We start from the raw sequence: 19,904 nt of genomic DNA, 5'->3' as shown, positions 1-19,904 counted from the left end.
ATACAGGTACTCTGCACAGTACAGGAAAGTGAGTTGTAGGTGAGCATACACATCATTTTTTTGATTCATGTGTTTAAGTGAACTCTGACTGTTCTTCGTGCTTGGATGTGCTGTGTATTCTACTTCAAAGGTCATGGCTCACTTTATGATCATAAAGCATGTTGAAATCATAAAAGTCTTAATCTTCCACACCTTTTTTCTCTTCCCGATGAAAGGAAATGAGGCACTGAACTGTAGCCACCTTCTTTCTTGGTCTCTGGAACTGAAATTGCTGTTCTTTTGCAGCAGCTTTGGAGCTTGCAGCATGTAAGCTTTCATTTGGAGGTTTACATGCTTGCAAAACAAATAGGCTAATAGGCTTGTATTTAATATGACTACAAATGTCTCTTCTGTAGTCAAATTCTAGAGATTTTTTACGGTCATATGCTTCATGAAGAGTTTGTGGAATTGCATTCAGTCTTTAATTTTTTTGATTCAGCTAGGATAACACAAGCTGCTCAGCTGATATCATAGCTGATACGCAAATTTAAGGATGTATTAATACTAGTGGAAGAAAAATGAGAGGTGAAATTGATTGGAGTATGGGTTGGATCAATACTGGTATTCCTAAAAAGCCTTTCTTAGTGAAATGTTGGGATGGACCATATTGAATAGTTTGTTTTAGTTTTAGCATTTGTTACAAGCACAGGCACCTCCAGAGACCTGGAAAAAATTGGTATGTTTTTATTTTGATTAAGTTTGCATATAGATTTGGGTCTATATTTTGATATAGATTGGGTTTTTATTTTGATTAAGTTTGCATATAGGGTCTCTTAGTTGTTGGGTTTTTTTCAGTAACTACTTTTTGGTGCTTGGTAACCTCAGATCCATTATCTTAGAATGTAGTCTTTTCTCATCTCTTCCAGATGAACTTCCAGTTACTTGGGAAAAACATTAGAAGCTTTGATGTGATCTCTAATTATTCAATACTAGGTCATTTGCAAAGCAGTCACTGCCAGTTTTCTGTCTGCTTATCCAGAAATCAGCTGCTGGTGGGCAGGCACAGGTGCCAGGTGTGTAACGTGCCTGCTCCTGAACAGCTGCTCTTCACAGCCTGAGCTGACAATGTGAGCATGCAAACTTCTACTTGTAATTCCCCAAGCTGTGAAACTGTGCTGGTTGGAGCTGCAGTGTGTGATCTTCCTTCTACCTGGATGCAACAAAATTCGATAGTTTTGTGTACAGGAGCCATAGTGATACAGTTAAGCAGTTCTGAGAGTAATAGAGAGGAGGTAGGTGGCTCTCACAGTTTTTCCTTTGCATTGTTGGCTCACTGATTCTGTGATTGTCATGGTGCTGCTGCCCCTGCTCTCTCTCCAAAAGCTGCTGCCTCTTGTTTGCTGAGCTCTATCGAATGACTTTGTGGAGCAGTGCTGTAAAGACTATTAAGGTCTAATGAATAACCTTGTGCAGACAATTATATTTCCAACATGGATCAGTTCAGTATTGAAGGGATGCTATGCTGATAATCAGATTTAGTTGCTTTAGTTGTACTAGCTGGAGGCTGGTGCAGGTGGCTCAGAGTAGGAGTGAGTGGGGCAGGGATAGGTTCTTTGGCAGGTGCGTTCATGAAGAGAATGGTGTGTGAACCTTTGGCTTGCACTAAAGCCTTAAAGTGCCAGCGCTTGAGCTGCAGCGTGGTAAGCAAGCGTTCCTACACTTGTGCCAAAGCCATGGTAATTTTCTGCCTTAAGCCACTGCTGTATGCAGTGTGTTTTTAAAATAATACTTCAGTATTAAACCTGGCCTCAAAGCACTGCAATCTAGTTACCTGCATCTAAGTGCTGCTGCTAAAAGAGAAGTTCCTACTCTGTCTTTGCTATTTTGTTTCCATACATCCACCTATTAGTAAGCCCCCACAACTACTGTGTCCAAATCAAGGATTTGCTTTGCTTAAAACCATGTCAGAGGAAGGGAAGAGGTAGAAATGACTGTCAGGAGGGAAGTGCTGTTGTGGTTTGTACTTGGTGACTGCTGCTATAGCATAATTGTATTGCTAAGAACAGCCCCTTGCTTCTGAAAAATTGCTTTAATGATATTAGTGACAGACATAAAATACAGACTTGCTATAGCACCTGGGATGAGCAGGTATCACTTTCCAGGTTATTCAATGTCTGGTGATGCCAGCAAGTATGTGTGCCTTATTGATTCATAAACTGTTGTAGAGGTTAGTATGATTCTACCTTACTTTTCCATATGATAGTATGAGTGACATAGGTGAATAACTGATTTTATTCTGTCTGCTGGCCCACACCCCTCAGGAATTATTTGACATTGTCTTTTTTTGATGAATTTAGGTTAAATCTCTTTCCTAGGTGTTGAGGTTTTTTTGATTAGTACATTTTAAGAAATACATTTCTTACTTTTATATATATTGGATGCCACACAAAGGGGATTTATGTCTTATAGAATATTCTTTCATATGTAGCTATTCTATTATCATGCAGCCATTCTAACACTTAGCCAAGATATCCATTTGCACCTAATAGCTAGATTTCTATGTTTTCATTCATTAATTTGTGAGATCTGATCTTTAACTTAACAATTTGAAAAAGTAGTCTAGTTGAAACCATGATTTTTACCCCCAGTGTTAATATTGGGTGAGCATTTGCCCTGTAGCTGTGAAGTTTTTCTGTAACAGTCACAAATATTGCATATTTTAGTAATTGTACCTGAGACAGACCTGCTGTATACACTAGGCAGCTGGTAAATCTCCTACCTTCAGATGACATGTGAGTAGCAAGATGACTTTTACTGTGGATTTTATGCAGAAAGCCATTCTTTGTTCTGTGTGCTGACATATATGCTGTGTTGAGACTCTGTATACAATGACTTTTTTGTCTGTGGTGTCATGTCCGCCTCATGGATGAGTACAGTGTTTATGTCAGCATCTTTAGGCTAACAGCTACAGAGATACGTGGATTATGATTGTTTTGTTACACTAATACAGTCTTCCAAGTCTGAGAATATATTGTTTAGATCAATAAAACTATTACTTTCTATTTTGTTTTTCTCTGTAGTAACCCTGGGACGTGTCGCTGTTCTGTTACTTGTGCTCTCTTTGTGGAGGCACTTTTTTCATTTTGGTTTGCCTAGATGTAAGCAATGCTCTGTATGTAGCTTTGCAAACTAAATAGTTTTAATGAGATGTTAGATTAAACTACCCTAGATTGGTAACTGTGACTTGGGTTATATCAGCAATTTGGCAACTTCATATATAGAGGCTGGCAGTGTTTATCAGTAATGGCCGAACTTAGCTGGAAGCAGTTTTTGCTGAGTGGTGGGTATGCAGAGCTGGGGACTGCTCTGAAATGTCTGCCTTTTTTTCAATTAATACCTCAACTGCTTCTCTTTAAATTTTTAATATAGATAAATCATATTGTGCACAATGGAGGATTATACAAAAGGCCTTTCAATGAAGCTTTTGAAGAAACCCCAATGCTGGTTGCTGTGCTGACCTATGTAGGCTATGGCGTTCTCACTCTCTTTGGATACCTGCGAGATTTCATGCGGCAGTGGAAGATTGAGAAGTGTCAAAATGCAACAGAAAGGGAAGAACAGAAGGTAACCACTGGGAAATAATGTTCATGGGAAATGGGCTGAGGCTTGAGTGTTTCTTTGGGGAGAAGTGATGTTCAAAGTTTCCTGCTGTTTTCCTTGTCTTCTGGATGCCCCAATTGCTATACAAGTAGTGCTGTGTTATAAAAAAAATAATGTTTCTTTTGAGTTGTTTTTCCTCAGAATAGTTTCCTCATCTGTCTCAGTGCAAAGCTGCATCAACAATTAGATGAACATACAGCTGCAGAAACAAGAGTTTGGGAAAGAGAGACTGCATATTCCAGCATCAGTACTTAAAAAAAGGCTCTGGTTTTAGTTTCACACCAATGGGAGGCTTTCTGATGCTGATCTGGTGACTGAGTTTTGATTTAGAAATGTTATTAATTCTCTTTATCTGAAGCAGTTACAAAGAGAAGCTTGTGGGTCAGATCCAGAGCACAAGCTATAAAATTTAAAATTCTTTTGGAGTCCAGAACACAAGTAGGTTAGGTGATGAGTAATTTGAGGTACTGACTCGTGCCTCACTGATAGTGATTAGAAAGAATTAATTCATGTTACGACCCACTCACAAAAGCTTCTGTTACTAGGTGAAAGGTCTTGCCTGCTTCAGCAGTTAGCCTGGAATGGATAATTCTGTTTTTCACTGCTTGTAAATTATTTTTAGGGATCTTTATTCCCCACTGGAGTTACTTGTTTTTAGGAAGCTACTGCTAAAACATGAAGTTCACAAGGTTGTTTTTTTTTTTTGCTCACTCCTTATGTGAGCCCTCTTAGAAGAGTGTGACTACCAGTGAGCTGTCTCCAGAGGTCTTATGGTCTTATTCTTGCTGATTTGGGTTCTCTCAAACTATTTTTCTCAGCTGCTTTGCAGAGCCAATGTGGCTTATAAAATTTTAAGGGAGTTCCTTTTCCAGTTGCTGGTTTCTGGTTCTCTGTGCAGCCACACAAGCAGTTGGCTATCAGAAAATAGCAGGGGGCAGAAAGGATATCTCAGTAAGGCAAACAAATAATCAAGGGTGGCAGGAAGGAACTAAAACAGGGAAGGCTTCTTTGGAGCCTTTTTTTGGAGACAGCAGTGGAATAAAGTGCATGTCTTTTTACAGTAGCTAAGGACCAGTGCCTAAAATGACCTCACAGTAGCTTCTTTCTGTGAACACTGTGAGGTAGAATTAAGCAGATTCATAGTAGGGCACAAAATTCCAAAACAGAAGCATTCTTACAGGAGTTTAATGAGTAAAACGTGTTTCATATTGGTTAAAAGTACAGGAGTTAAAATTTTCACTATTGCTAAAACTGACTTCTGAGTGAGTGAAAAAAGGAGTCAGTAAGTCTAATTCAGTAACACATTATTGATATTAGGCTCTCAGTAGAGATTGCCACAGAGGACCTTGAAGCACAGAGGTTGTTAGCAAAAGGTTATCCTAGTTCTAAAAGAAATGTGGCCTTGAATTTTTTTATAAATTAACTCAGCATTGCATCTTACCCTGAAAGAATTGAAACTCTTTCAGTTTCTGTGTTGGTTACAGCTCCCATGAGGAGATGCACGTATTCTGGTTTTGTTTTGTACATAGGATGTCTGTGGATGGAGCTAATAAGAAGTGCCAGTGAATACTGCGTAAGAATGAAAAATAGGAAATCCTGTTTAAAGAAGTTTTGGTGTTGGAGAAATCTCAGTGTAGTGTACTTCCCCAAATCATGTCTCTAGCACTTAGATTGTAATAGCTGCTTCTGCTATCAGACAAATAGAAAAGCAGTCACGTGAGGGCTGGAACATACAGTACTTATCCTCACCCTTTGCTGCTTTAAGCTTTGTTTGCTTGCAAAAGAATTGATGAGAGCACGTTGTAGCATGTCTGGTGTAGGAACCAGGGGTTATTTTGATGCAGGAGGTGGAGGGAGAGATGTGTGCTCAATTACTTGTTTTGAAGTTCTTTTCTCCAATATTTGAGTCTCTCTGCTGGATGACAGGCCAGTCACCTTTTGGTAAGGGAATGCAGGTATTAGTGTGTAAAAAAAGTTCAAAACTTACCTTTTTATTGTTATTAATATGTGCAAATCAGAGAACCCCTGTGATTACACTGGTGTGCTTTCTGGCAGATTTGTGGGAATCTTTCCCCTGTATGGAAATTAACATTTTTTATTACTGAAATTCTTGAGAGCCAACTAGGTTGTTATGATTTTCTTAAGTATCAAGCCAAAGGATTAGCCTTACCTTTTTGAAATAATTAATAATTGCATAGGTAAAAAATTACAAAATTATGTAGTGTGAGGAAGTATTTTTTAAAGGGCTGAATGAACTTGTTCTGAAAATCACGGAATTGAAGTATTTGGATTTTCTGTGGTGTGTTTCTGAAGGTGTTTACATTTAAAAGCATAACATAAACTTAGGTCAAAAATAGTATTAAAAACAAACACAAGGAAAAGACTCAGTTTTTCTATGTTATGGAGGAGAGTTTATTTTAGTAGAGCAAGTTCTTCCCTAAATTGTCACTTAGTAGTATAATCTTACTCTGCATCATAACTAGAAAACTGCAAATTTAAAGAACAGAGCAGAATTTTGAACAGGTTTGAATTACAGCTGTTTCTGATGGCAGGTAAAATCCTTTTAATTTATTAGAGCCATGCATTGATATGAATGATTCTAAGAAAGCCTAATATTCACTTGGTCTTGAAACACAAAAGGGTGAAAAGGTGCAGACTTTGCTAGTACTGATTTCCAGGAAATAGTTTCATGGGTTTTGGCTTTGTTTAAAATATATCCAGCTGAGCTTTTCCTGGAAACCAGTGTTGTGTAGCACATCCTCCCTGAAGCATTACCGGTCTATTTAAGGCATGGGTAAATGGCAAGATTAACAATTCTCAATTACCCTGGAATCAATTTATGCATACCAATTTAATGTGCTGTCTAGTCATAAAATATAGTTAAATCTGCAAAATGCTTCCAGTTTGGTACAGGCAGGATGAAAATCACTAACCTTTCCTCCAGCCTGATTTGCCTGTTGATTACCTTCCATGTTTTGTGTTTGGGAGTGACTCTGAATGGGCCTGGTAACTCTCTAATATACTGCTCCATGCTCTGTAGCTTGCCCAGCTAGAACATGTTGGTAGCATTTGGGGTATTCAAACATGGGTTCACAGGAGTCCAGCTGCAGGAATATTTCAGGGGCAGTAAACTGGAATTGTTTGTTCAGTGTTGTCTTAGCATCTGTGTAGCTCATCAGGGGCCTCCTGATGATACAAAGGCTACCCACAGTTATTGCTCCACTTTCCTTGACTCACACAACAGCAAGGTGAAACTAGTCTTTCTGCTTCCTTTTAGAGGCCTGGAATTTGTTGCAATTGTCTGCTGGATTTCTGTTCAGAGTCACTTCTGTGTGTGTTGTCAGAGAACACGTTATGTGAATTGGAGATAAGCCTGCTGGTGCTCATGGCACCATTTGTTAGCTTAGGTGCAATGCTGTGAAAACTTGGCTCTGAAAGTAGCATAATCACTGCATTTGCATGTCCCTGTGCCCTGAGCTAGAGGCTACAAAGCTCTCATTATGACCTTCACTTGTTGCAATATTAATTTAGAGTATGATGAAATAATGGATTCCCAAATCACCTATGCTAAGGTGTTGTTGCACCCCAAGGGAGAATTTTGTTCTTCCCTTGACTGGCTGTGCTTTTCACTGAAATTGCTGTGCTTTTCAGGTTTCAGGGAGACCACTGGTACTTCAGTTTCTTCTTCAGGCATCCCCTCAATAGGGGATGTGTTCTAGGCTGAAAGTGACAGGCATAGAGCTGTTTAGGATTTTTTTAGCTCCATAAATGAAAGAACTTACTGCTTTTCCTCCCTCTTTGGGATCCAGTGTTGCAGTTGACTGTTTACTCAGAAGATTGCTCAAAGAAGCAATTCCTAGAATATTTTTCCTCTGATTGAAAATGTTTAATCTCAGACTGATATTCTTAGGGATCCTTACAGCTAGGAAGAGTGTTGGATCTGAAATTAGATGAGAGAACTTGATAGAAAAATAACAAGAAGATAACAATAACAATATTTAAAGGTGATAGTGGTTGCTTCCAGCTCTAGGATGCAGTTGCAGCAGAGCACTGTGGTTGCATGTGTAAAAAATTTTAAATAATGGAATATGCTAAGTTGGAAGGCACCCACAATGACACTGAGGCCTGCACAGGACATCCCAAAGAGTTACACCATGTGCCTCAGAGGGTTTCCAAACTTCTCCATCTGTGTCAGGCTTGGTGCTGTAACTACTTTCCCTTGGGAGTCTCTTCCAGTGCCCTCTGGGTGAAAAGTATGGATTGATAGAGTTCATCCCTCCCTTCCTCCCCAGGTGTTTATTTTTTTTGGTTCAAAGATTGAAAACATTAAATTAGCATGAGGAATTCAAGTGGTCTTTTTGTTGTACTATCTACTCTTCATCTGGAATGCCACACTGTAGCAGGATGGAGGAGGTAAACAAACAAACCAGCCCCCAAACCAACCAGCAGACCATCTGCTCCTGTATGCCAGCTCCAAAAGAGGGCTCTGAAACTCCAGAAGTCAGTATCAGTTTATAAAGGTACAATATCCTTACCCTTTGTTTTTTACATTCTCAGATCTGTGGGTCGTGAGAACCCCTCAGTGGGGTTAGGATCACTGAGGAAATAGACAATCCATTTTTGCATTATGCCAAAATAACATTTCCTGCTTGCTCTATTCCAGGGAACTTTCTTATGAGACCTATCTGAGGATGGTTTGTTGGAGGGAGCAGTACATGTATAGATAACAAAGGAGTTGGCAGTGTGCTGGCACCTACTTAAAGCCCTTTACTACAATCCTACAACTTGGTACTCCAAAAACTAAAGCTAGTGTCCCATATTAAACCTTAATTCTCTTACCCATAATTTATTCCTGGAATTCTTGTTGACTTTTAAAGCATATTTTTTCTTTATCATGATTCAGTAGGTTCAGAGAACTTCTCTTCCTCACAGTAACTTTAAACTTAGTTCTAGTGCTGGCTTTTTCTTAAAAGAAAATACTTGTGTTACCTATACTGGAGGTGCCAGCCTGTAGAGGATGATTGTCCTTAAATCACCAGTTGAGCTTGTTACTGTTCTGGCTTTGTCAGCTTGGGTTTCAAAAGAAAACTCATCTGATGAGTAATCTGAAGTGAGACTGGGCTGTATGGACCCAGGCATACCTGCTTGAGTTGGTAGGGTGACTCATTACCAGCCTCCCCCTTCCAGCCAAGAACCTTGGCTAAAATACCAGTTGTTTCTCAACTCACGCAGTTGGTGTGCTTGGATAACTGTGCAAAGCTGAAATCCTGTGTGTAGATGGTTAGGAGGAGGTGAAAATACTGAGAAGCATCTCAGTAGATTTTAATTAGATTTAACAAATCTCTCAAGTATTGATCTTCTAATGTGCCAGTGTTTCTTTTTGGTTTCACTTTCCCCACCCCTCTTCAAGTAACATAGCAGAGGGTTTGAAACAATTGCAGGTAATTATTTTGATTTTGTGTCATGAATTGGGACAGGAACGTGGAAGAAACAATTGCCCTTCTGTGCATCTTAGGACCTAGAAATTTTATTCCCACTGTCCCTTTGAGAAAGGACATACTTGTGATTCTCTGAAAGAGTGATTGCTAGCTAAATTTGGGTTCTGTTTCCACAGTTGAAATGATGGAAATTAATATCTTTGTGCCTTTTTGACACAGGTAGATCAGAAATGGGTTTAGCAGCTGTATCTGCTTAGAAGTTGGCACTTTTGGTCTTGGTCTTTTCTGTGCAGCTGCTGGTAGGAGGATGCAAAGGTGTGGACCTAAACGTTCTTTTACTCCAAACTGCAAGGGCAAGGTTGTTAAATCATTAAAATAGGAAGGTAATGAAAAAAGTACTCCTACAGGCAAGCATTGTAAGTAAGAGCTTGTAAGTGCCTGTTTGTGTTTTTATTAAAAATCTGCCATAAATGCTCCCAGTTTTGCTTTAGTGGTTCAAATATCTGACACTACAGTACTTGGTGAGATACTCTGCCTTTCTCATACTGCCACCAAAAATAAAATTCCCATCACAATGTTTGCATTTTTCTTGTGAAAAACAGGAAGAAATGCTCAACTGGCTCATACCTCTGTAATAAATTCTACTTTTTCCTTCTGTAGATGATTAAAAAGGTGGTGATTTTTTTCCCCCCCATCAGAAGCAAATGAATTATGCATTCTTATCTCTACTAAATGTCAAACTTTCTTTAATTAAATAGTAAAAAGGAAATCTTGTGACTTTAGGGCAAGAAAAAAATGTTCTTGAGTGCTCAGATGTCCTTGCTGCTGCAGTTAGTTTGACATTCTTGTGTTATCCATTCAAGGCAGTCACTTACTTTTCCTGGAAAACATTGGAAGGGAAGCTAAAATTCAGGAAAGGCTCATTCATAAGAATCATGTGGGACTTCAGTGTTGATAAGCTGTGCAGAAGAGAGGTACCATAATGCAGCTTATTAGCTTCTATTGAAAACAAAAAATTGTGGAAGGTTCTTCTGGTAATGTGTAGAATAATGCTAGTGGTGCTATATTAAATGCATTCCTTATGCACAAAATAAAATATGGTAGAGCACCTTAGTTTTCCAAAGTCTTTGTGTATTCAGTACAGCAATGTTTGGTGCCAAAAAGCCCTTGCATGTTCCCTTGCTCTGCTTAACTCAGAGACTGACTGTAACTCTCCTGCAAAGATTATATGCCCATGATTTAATGAAGGGGGTTATTTTATATTTTGTGTTTTCCTGAGTTTTTCCATTATGCCAGAATGACAGATAAGAATTATTCCTGCTACTCTTATTTTACTGTCATATATATTTTCCTTTTACTTTGAGTGCTTTTGATGTGTTTCAGGACTTTGTCCCATTGTACCAGGACTTTGAAAATTTCTACAACAGAAACCTCTACATGCGCATTCGGGACAGCTGGAACCGTCCAATCTGCAGTGTGCCTGGGGCCAAAGTGGACATGATGGAGAGAGTTTCCCATGACTACAACTGGACATTCACGTGAGTCAAAACTGAAGAAAACACTTGCAAGAGCTGCCTTAAAATACAGGGTCTCTAAGAGCAAGTTGTAGGGTGTGAGGTCAAAGGAGCAGTGAATTATGAGCTTTATTATGAAAGTTTGAGCTTTCTAGCAGCTTGAATCAATGAATTTTGCTCTTTTGAAATAGATTTAGCCACCAAGGTGATACAATCTTTTGGCTGACTTACTGTATTTAGATTTCCTGGACATACACCTGTAATAAAATTAATACCTTTGTGCATATAATGTTAATACCTGGTGTGGATATATTGGATTGCACTGCTGCTTGTGACTTTGTGTTGATTGAGAAGAAGTTCTGCCACTTTAAGTAAATGCTGCTGTCATCAACTGTATTTGACATGATTGTTTTGAGTCAGAACTGAAGTAGTCTGTAGAAACAAAATGAGAAATACAATAAAGGGTTTTTACAAATTGGAAATGATGTATCACAGGTTTGATGTGAAGAGGTTTGCAGCACAGGACTTGGTGAAACTACTTATGTCTCTTCTTGGCTTTCAAGGGCAAAAGAATTAAAATTGATTTTTTTTCTGCTGAACTTCTTCCTTATTCTCCTTGTCACGTATTGTTAGCACAGAAGTGCCAGATGTGTTTCCTTTCTGCGGTTAGAGGATATCCCGCTTGAGAGGCTGCCAAGTTAATTGATCTGGAGATGTTATTTTGTAATTGAAAGAAAACTTGTATGTTTCTGGGATGGAGGGAGGAACATGTCAGAGCAACAGATGGTTTGAGAAGCCTCAAGCAATTTCATGTGTGATAGCAAATTCACCTGTAAATGTAAACTCTTCTGGGAGTTGAGATTGTAAGATAGGGAGAGAATCTTTTTAACTGATTGTTGCAGTTTGATGATGAGAGGCAGTACTGAAATAATTTAATGTTTGGTTCTATTGAGTTTTAACATTTCAGTGTAGAGTCTAGGAAAGTGAAGTAATAATCTTCTGGTGTAGATAATTTTTAAAATTTTGGGTATCCTAACTTGTGCTGTTTTTAAAACACAGATACACAGGGAGAGTGATAAAAGACATCATAAATATGGGTTCCTACAACTACCTTGGGTTTGCACAGAAGACTGGGGCTTGCCAAGAAGCAGCTTCTAAAGTTCTGTCCCAGTATGGAGCTGGGGTGTGCAGCACCCGGCAGGAGATGGGTAAGTTGGAGGATGATAGTGTGTTCCCTGAATGTTTATTTCAAAGTCTGTATCTGATTGCAGGTCTTTAAAACATTAGTTGCTTCAGCATTGAACTTTAGTCTAACCGATAAAGCAGCTTTTACTTCAGTGAAGACAAATTGACTTCCTGGATTTAGTTTATGTTGCACAGCAGTTGTTTTACTTATGTTTTCATATATGGGGTTTTTGCAGTGTTCCCTTATGGGCCTTTAAATAAAGCACAGCTTGGTTGGTGGAAAATCTCTTTGTAGAATTTAGCAGTAGTGAAAGCTTCTCCTTACTCTGCATTTCCCATTTGTTTTATGTGCAGGAAACTTGGACAAGCATGAGGAGCTGGAAAAGCTAGTTGCCAGGTTCCTAGGTGTGGAATCTGCAATGGCATATGGAATGGGATTTGCAACCAATTCTATGAACATTCCTGCTTTAGTTGGCAAGGTATGGCTTAAGTCATGGACAAAAGCTCACCTAGCAAAGATTCTAGTGGTTAATTTTTATAAAAGCTACTTGTTTGCTTTTGTTTTTCCTCAGTGGCAGCCCCTGCAGATATTCTCTATGCAGACTGTAGGTCACAGAATGCATCTCTAACCATTGCAAAAATCTCTTTGAGAAACAGCATCCATGGGACCAGTAGCAGCACAGAACTTTCTTTCTGGGAGAAAGCCTGGCATGTTAAGGCTTGCTTCCTCAGGCTATTCCTTGGTGTGTGAGATGGTGGCTGATTAACAGACTGATTGGCTGAAGGTATTTTGGTGCTTTTGAAACACTAAGAACCAACTGTGTCAACTACACAAATAAGCTGAGTTGCATATTGGTACATGGAGAATTTATTATCTTTGAGTGACAGCTGAAAAATCCTTCCTTGGAAGAAGCAGAAAGGTTGTTTGAGGGAAATAAGGTTAACTGTAAATTCTCGTGATGTTTATTGTGTGCCCCATAAAACAGGAGACAATTAGTCTGAGTGTCCAGTATTCTCCACCAGTGCTATTTTAGTTATTGGAAAATCAAATAAAATTGAAATTTTTCTTTGCTTGTTCTTGATGCAAAATACATGTTCTCTTAGCTCCTCCTTAGAGTAAAATAGTGCAAGTACTGGAACAGGTTGGTTTTGTTTTTCTTTTTTGGCAAATGATTCACTGTCAGCCTAATACTGCTAGTCTATTGGAATTCTTTGCCCCTGTCTGGTGAATTATTTTGAATTATTTTCCTTTTATTTAATTTTTTTTTTCACTTCCTGAGATTACTTCCTAAATCTTCCATGTCTGATATCTACAGATCATAAATTTTCTGCTTTTTTCTTCCTGACAGCTTTTCCTGGTGATTGATTTTCTTTTGCATTAGCTGCACTGTCTTCCTGTATGCTTTTTTTCTTTTTTTTTTTAACAAGGAAATAGCACTGTCTACAAAATGGCCCTTTTCTTGTGGTCTGTTTTAAATATCAAATGCTTTGCATATTAAAAAAAAGACTTTTTTGAGTCTGATGCTAGAGAGAAATTCAGTGCTTCAAATCTAATCTTTCTGGAGTCAAATACTTCTGCAGTGCTATGAATCTGAGCAACATATGTTGCTTCTGAAATGTCTTTTACCTGCATGTTTTGGTTCTTTGTCTTTCCACATCTCTCCAGTTTTATGTTTAACAGAAAAATCATTCATAATTTCTGTGAGACCTTTCAGATTCAATACACACTGTCAGGTACATTTAAGTAGATTGCTCGTTGTTGTCACTACAAATGACTCATTCCTGCAAACTTACTCAATCTTTTTTTCTATGTGGAGCCCTCTGTATATCATCAATACCTTATAAGAATACCCTTGAGACGGCTTACTCAGATCCTGAGTTTTCACCTTTGAACTTCAGTAGGTTTTACAACCATTAAGAGAATCTGAACAGTAAATTCCAAGGCGTGTAACATACCTTTTTTATGCAGCTCACTCTAGTAAACCAACTCTTGTCATAAATGGTACAGCAATCCCTGCTGGGTTAGTCATGAGGATACTTACTTTATTGTATACTTGAAATAAAGTAGTAAGAAGCTTTTGCCTCATAACAATACAGGTGCCCTTATACTCAAGTGAATACTCCAAACAGAAATTGCACTCTGGTAAAGAAGAGAGTTCTTGTCGGATGAACCATTTTGCTGTTCAGAATGTTCACTGAATGTTTTGTTTGGCTGCCTGAAGTTGCTTCTCACTGCACATTTGATTTCTTCATTGTCTGCAAATAAGGAGACATAAATCCTGAATTTTGGCACCACCCAGTACACATTTAATTGTGTGTGTGCTACCTGTTTGGCAATGCTTAGTAAAGCTCAGAGATTCTCATGCTTGATTAAACTCTTGGACTGTTTGTGTCTTTTTGCGTGTCCTATGCTGAAGTGAAGGGAGACGACCATCCGATTGATGAGCATCGAACTCCGATTTATTGATTCACCAGGCACTTTTTATAACAGTGTTAATTAAGCTCATATATATTGCAAAACCCAAGCTCATCATAGGCTACAGAGTAAACATCGATCCCCCTTTTTGTTTTCAATACCTGTGGTTTGTTATTGAAACCAAGATTTGTGTTCTCACCCTGATATGAATGGTTCTCAAAACCTCCATGTCTGTTCCCAAAACAGCCAAGGACAGAATATTTACCTGTTATGAGAAGACTGCCTGAGAACCCTGCTGTTTATAAAAATGTGCCTGAGAACCTAGTTATTTACAGAAACAGGCTTGGGAACTGCTGCTTACAGCTGCCTTCTACTTTTCCATCAGCTGTATATTTTCATGGCCTCTTTCTTTAAGCCATGTTTGAACCAAGCTCTCCACAGTCCTACTTATATTTTCAACTGTAAAGCTGCTTGGAACACAAGATATCTTCCAAGTTATTCTGGGCTTCTGTATTACTACTTAATTAGCTAAAAACAAGCTGCTGAGTATAGTTGCTCACATATACTGGACCACCTGTTCTTTTTCTGCTTTGTGAAATCCTGAAGCACTTAGTTTATGTTCCTACTGAATCTTCTTTTAATAACAACATATACAATCTGACTAGATCCATCTCTATGCCATAATGTGATCAGAATTAGTCAGCAAAAGGAATTCAAAAGCTTCATCATTATTTAGTTGATCTTAATTCACTATGCCTTGTTAACAGCAGCCTCTACTAAGCACATGCTGAAAATAAGTATAGTTGGTGTAGACTGAAAGCTGTATTTCAGCACTGTTAAAGCATCACTAAAATCAGGTGTTTCTGCACCTGGTGGTTTTCAGCAGTAGAGACCCTCTGTTCACAGCAAGTTTGTCATGTGCCTGATACACTCACTGGCAAATATGCTGAGTCTAGACCACAGATAATGGGACATTTGAGGGTTACTTAGTCAGGTTGTTAGACCATTTGAGGCTAACCTAGACTCTCAAACTTGCCTGTTTTAGATTAAGTACCATTAATATAGTCAGTATAACTAGGTAATAACACTGTTCTGTATTGCCTTTAGCACAGAATTTTTCATCATAGCTCTGGATGGAGAGAGACTGTACAATTGAGTTAGAGCAGTGATGCTTGAAGGATATTTTTTTGGTTGTAAGAAAGCACATTAATTTCCACATATAGGTGAGTTGTAAAATTAAGTGCTCAGGACTGAATTACACAATTAATGTACGTAGCAGTCTGTAGTAAAATGTGGCATTCACTTCAGTGGGCCTTGCAGGATGTGGTGGTAAGCCTGTTCTTCACTGACATATTTTTCTAGAGTCCAAGTCGTGTTATCTCCAGTTCCTGTTAGCCTTGTCCTGAATGCTTTCTCAAATGTAAATTTGCTGATAAATGCAACTGAAGTCTTATCACTGTAGTAGCATCACTCAGTTTTACATATAATCATCAGTGATGGCTATTCTATGCCATTGCCTTATGTGATCCATTGCCTTCTTTCTAGTGGCAGACAGTACTAGACTAGTTACTACTTCTTCAATTTCAAATTAATTTGTTTCTAATTGAATGTCCTTTTAGCAGAGGGTGAAAAGAGGCTGCTGCTCATCAGTTTGTTAAATCTACCTTCTCCACCAAAAGCTTGTCCTTGTTTTTATGCAAAAGCTTTTTCAAGGCAATGAATCTCTTCTTTTCTTCATTTTTTTTTAAACTATCAGTTTTCCTGCTTTCTACCATTCAAGAAGGATACTAGTACTGGATTATTATATTCACTTTTCTTGATACAATAGTGTTTAACAGCCATGCCCTCTGATATATACTTACTCTGTCTGATGTAGTAGCTCTAAAGAGCAAACACTAGTTGGAAATTTCCATACTTCATATGCCAAAGTCTATGAAACATGTAATGTGAGTGTTTGTAGCAGCAGTATGAACATATGGCATTTGTGGCAGTTTCTGGGGAAAACCAGTCTCTGGCTTTCTCAGAATGTAGAATGTTTCTAGGGGCATCACAGTTCTAGTGCAGAGACTTTGAGACTCTGCACTAGAGGGGAAATAAGGTTAACTCTAGGTCAAAACTCCTGTTGTCTGGGACACTCCTGGTATAACTGTAGGCAATGCTTTTGACAGTCCCTTCTAGTAATTCCCATTGCAGAGAAATCCTCTTGATTCCTCCCTCATGAAGCTGTTATAAGAGAAGCATGGAATGAACATGCTTCAGTGTTAGATCTTCAGCATCTTGACACCCTTTCTAGATTTTTAACTGAGCAAAGTCACTTCTAAAATTGCAGCATGTTTGCATAGTAATTGGAGGGGGCCAAGGTTATTTAGAAATATTGTTGCTTCCTTATATATTAATCCCCCAATATACATACATTCCTGTAGCCCAGTGGTAATACTGTGACTGAATGTTCAGCATATCAGTTATTGACCTGTAATCATCACTGCTTTCAAAACATACATATCCTGTTTTAATGTTTGTCCAAGGATTTATCTTCTGAGCTTTTCTTGAAAAAGCAAATTAATTCAGTATCATATTTAGTGGCTTCAGAAAATTTCTCCAGTTCATCATGCAATTCTGTTTTCCACTTTCTGTCTCTTGTATATTACCTCCATCTACATGTGGGTTTAGTCAGTGGTTGCCTCCTAATGAAAGTAATAGTGCAACACTGAGAAGGCCTTTAAACCTAGGTCTTTGGTGTCCTGTTCCTTAGCAGCACTGTCGACTTGCTGAGTGAACTGTGGCAAGCTGCTCTGCTCCCTGTTTTACCTGACTGCATAGGAGGATGAGTATTCATCAACAGAATGAGATATTCAGCGATTCAGCTGCAGGACTTCCAGGAAAAGTGAAACTTCAGTGTTTCTTTCAGTTAAGAGCCGTTCTGTATTTTTATTTGCCATACTAAGGCTGCAACTTGGATCTTAGCCAGTCTTGCCTGGACTAGTTGGAATTTGCAAGTAGTTGGAGTTGCCTGCATTTATGTTGGAATTTTTTTTCCTTAAATGATCTTGAAGCACTGCAGAGCTGAAAGGTTTTACATGCTTGGCTGTGAAACATAACCTTTTCAATATATTCTTCTTTCCCCTTCTAATTCAGGGCTGTCTGATCCTGAGTGATGAACTGAATCATGCATCACTAGTGCTTGGAGCAAGACTGTCAGGAGCAACTATTCGAATCTTTAAGCACAACAGTAAGTATCAGATGGTGAACTCTGCTTTTCTGCAGATGCTATAGATCAGATGCAATATTTTCTATCTTCTAGTAGCTGAAAATCCAATTTCATGCAAGGAAATCAATTGCTAGTTATGTAAAAGGTCAGAAGACTGCTGCTACTGAAGTTGAATCATCCTGAATCAGATTTTTTTTATGTATTCAGTCCCAGCTAATAACACTTTTATCCTGAAGCTGTTCTGGCCTACATCTTCTGCATATGGAGGAGAACATGCCACCCTTTGGCAAGTCTAGGAACACTGGTGTTTTAACATTGTTTCTTGTCCTACCATGCTTGGGTAGCTCAGCATGGTTAGATTATTCTAACAGTGTGTCACATAATGATGCAGTCTTGTAGTGGTCTAGGTTACAATTTGGGGGATAAGAAAGTTTAATTTTAGAACTGGATGCTAACATGCTCCTACAGTAACAAAAGCTTAGGATGGCAGATGTCTTAGCTAAACTAGAAAGTCGTGAATTGGCACAATATAGTACTGAAACAATTTTTGGGACAAGAAGCATAGATTAAGTTCAATGAATTACTTGCTTTAAGTATTTAAGTAATTGTTTCCAAAATACACAGATTTTTAAATTTCCTAGTTTCATCTTCCTCCAAAGGAGGTATTTATAATAACTTTCAGGTTAAAACTAGCTAGGATTTCCTTCTCTTACTCTTGATGCAAGAGGCATGTGGTTGTTCTTCATAAGTAAGAACTACCTTCGTTCTTCAGGTACTCCTAATACTCTTTATAGTGTCAGTCTCTGAGGTCATGATGACTCTTGCTCTCTTTGAAGTGTGTAGTGGTAACAGCAAAACTTGGGTGACTGCAATTATTTTTCTTTCTTTGTCTTACTTGATAGTGTGGATTCTCTCTGCTGTGCTTACTGTTTCTTTTGTGTTCGCTCTTTCTTGTTTTCTATCATTTGAATAATTTGTTTTACAAAAAAATAGAGCATTTGGTAACATTCATTTTTTCTTTTTAATTCTTCATAAATTTTGGTTGCTGGGCAAGATCACAAAAGCTTTTCATTCAATTTCTTGCATTTGTATGGACATACTTCTGAACATTGCATCAGTTGCAGAAGTTCAAAGAACATTGGTGACAAACATAGTTCTGGCTATGGGGAAGAGGCTGCTGTGATGAAAAATAGATGATTTGTGGGAATGGCTACAATAGATGATTTGTGGGAATGTGCTTTCCCCTGGTGAAATTGTGGGATATTCTAGAAACATTTTAGATGGTGGGTTGTTGTGGAAGAGAATGTAGTGGCATATTAGAATCAAGGCAAAATGCAAACAATGGTCTTGGTTATCAAGATGATGTTCAGTTCATATTTCTGTATGTGTTCTCAGTCCTACTCTTGTTATACTCTATGCTGCCTTTTTAATGTGATTTTCTTAAGATGTTAATGGCTTCATTCATAATCAGATTTTTAGAAACTGCAGGGGGGAAATGAAAGCTTCCCCTGAAATTCCTTGTAAAATGCTTTTATTTTTTTCCTGCCTTATTCTGTAGTTTGTTCTTTTCATTAAGCTAGACTCATCTTCCCCTCCTTGAAAAGTTAGAGTAGAAGTTTATTTTCCATTGTTCTCTCTAATCGCACTAACCTTGTCTTTCCTTCATTGAGAGACCTGTTGGGGACAGGGACTACACTACTGATTTCTTCATCATTGACTTTCTGAACCTTAGCTGTCTTTTAACAGCACATTAACTGACCTACTGTGCTGTTTAGTTTTAGTCTAGATCTAGCTCACAAGCTCCTCTTGCTGCTACAACTGCACTAGTCTACCAGTTCTCTTTCCATGATTAATTTGTTCTCTTTTTCACACCCTAGTGTTTATATCTATCTCTTGCTCAGAACTTGACTTTTATGCTTTGATTAATCCCATCTTCACTCCTTTCCTTGAAGTTTTTTTTTCAGGACTGATTCCACATGTATGTATTTGTTCACATTAGTTAGGTCTCTAAGGATCACATCAAGTATTTGTAATCAAAGCTTGTAAGATTTCAGAATATGCTTCTACTAACAGTTTCATCTGTCTAGTTTCTGATATGCTGAACACTGTCCTTTTTCCTGCACTGGTGGTTCTTTTTTTTTTTCCTTTTCTCCTTGGGTTTAGAGACTTCCTGTTCTCACTTCCAATCCCTTCAATTTTAAACAAAGAAATAAAAAAGTACACTTGCCCTGCTTATTTTCCTGCACTTTGGTCTATCTTCTTCTTATCTTTAATTCATTATCCTTGAACTTGTTGTGTTCTAGCTCTGTTCTGTTGTTCTGTTCTGAATTATTTCTATCCACAAGGACATTTGTACTACTAAATTGCCTTCTCTTTTCATCAGAATCAGATACCTTCCTTTTTTTATCCCCCCCCCCGCCCCTTCTTTGTTTGTGCCTAATGCTCTAACTTGTGCTTTTAGTTTAGAATGATGAAATTCTTCCTTGGAGTTCACACAGTCACCT

At 38.3% G+C, this 19,904-nt stretch overlaps 1 protein-coding gene across 1 annotated transcript in view; it reads left to right on the top strand.

Moving 5' to 3' along the window:
* SPTLC2 (serine palmitoyltransferase long chain base subunit 2) overlaps window positions 1-19,904 on the top strand; it is a 72,660-nt gene that overhangs the window by 7,797 nt on the left and 44,959 nt on the right. The window contains exons 2-6 of the mRNA XM_058806975.1: window positions 3,409-3,603; window positions 10,461-10,615; window positions 11,651-11,799; window positions 12,131-12,255; window positions 17,328-17,421. Of these exons, the coding sequence (XP_058662958.1) occupies window positions 3,409-3,603; window positions 10,461-10,615; window positions 11,651-11,799; window positions 12,131-12,255; window positions 17,328-17,421 (718 nt within the window). The remainder of the gene's footprint in view (window positions 1-3,408; window positions 3,604-10,460; window positions 10,616-11,650; window positions 11,800-12,130; window positions 12,256-17,327; window positions 17,422-19,904) is intronic.

This window comes from Ammospiza caudacuta, chromosome 6 (assembly GCF_027887145.1).
Source record: "Ammospiza caudacuta isolate bAmmCau1 chromosome 6, bAmmCau1.pri, whole genome shotgun sequence".
Taxonomy (NCBI): Eukaryota; Metazoa; Chordata; class Aves; order Passeriformes; family Passerellidae; genus Ammospiza; species Ammospiza caudacuta.
This window is presented reverse-complemented; position numbering and strand designations above follow the sequence as displayed.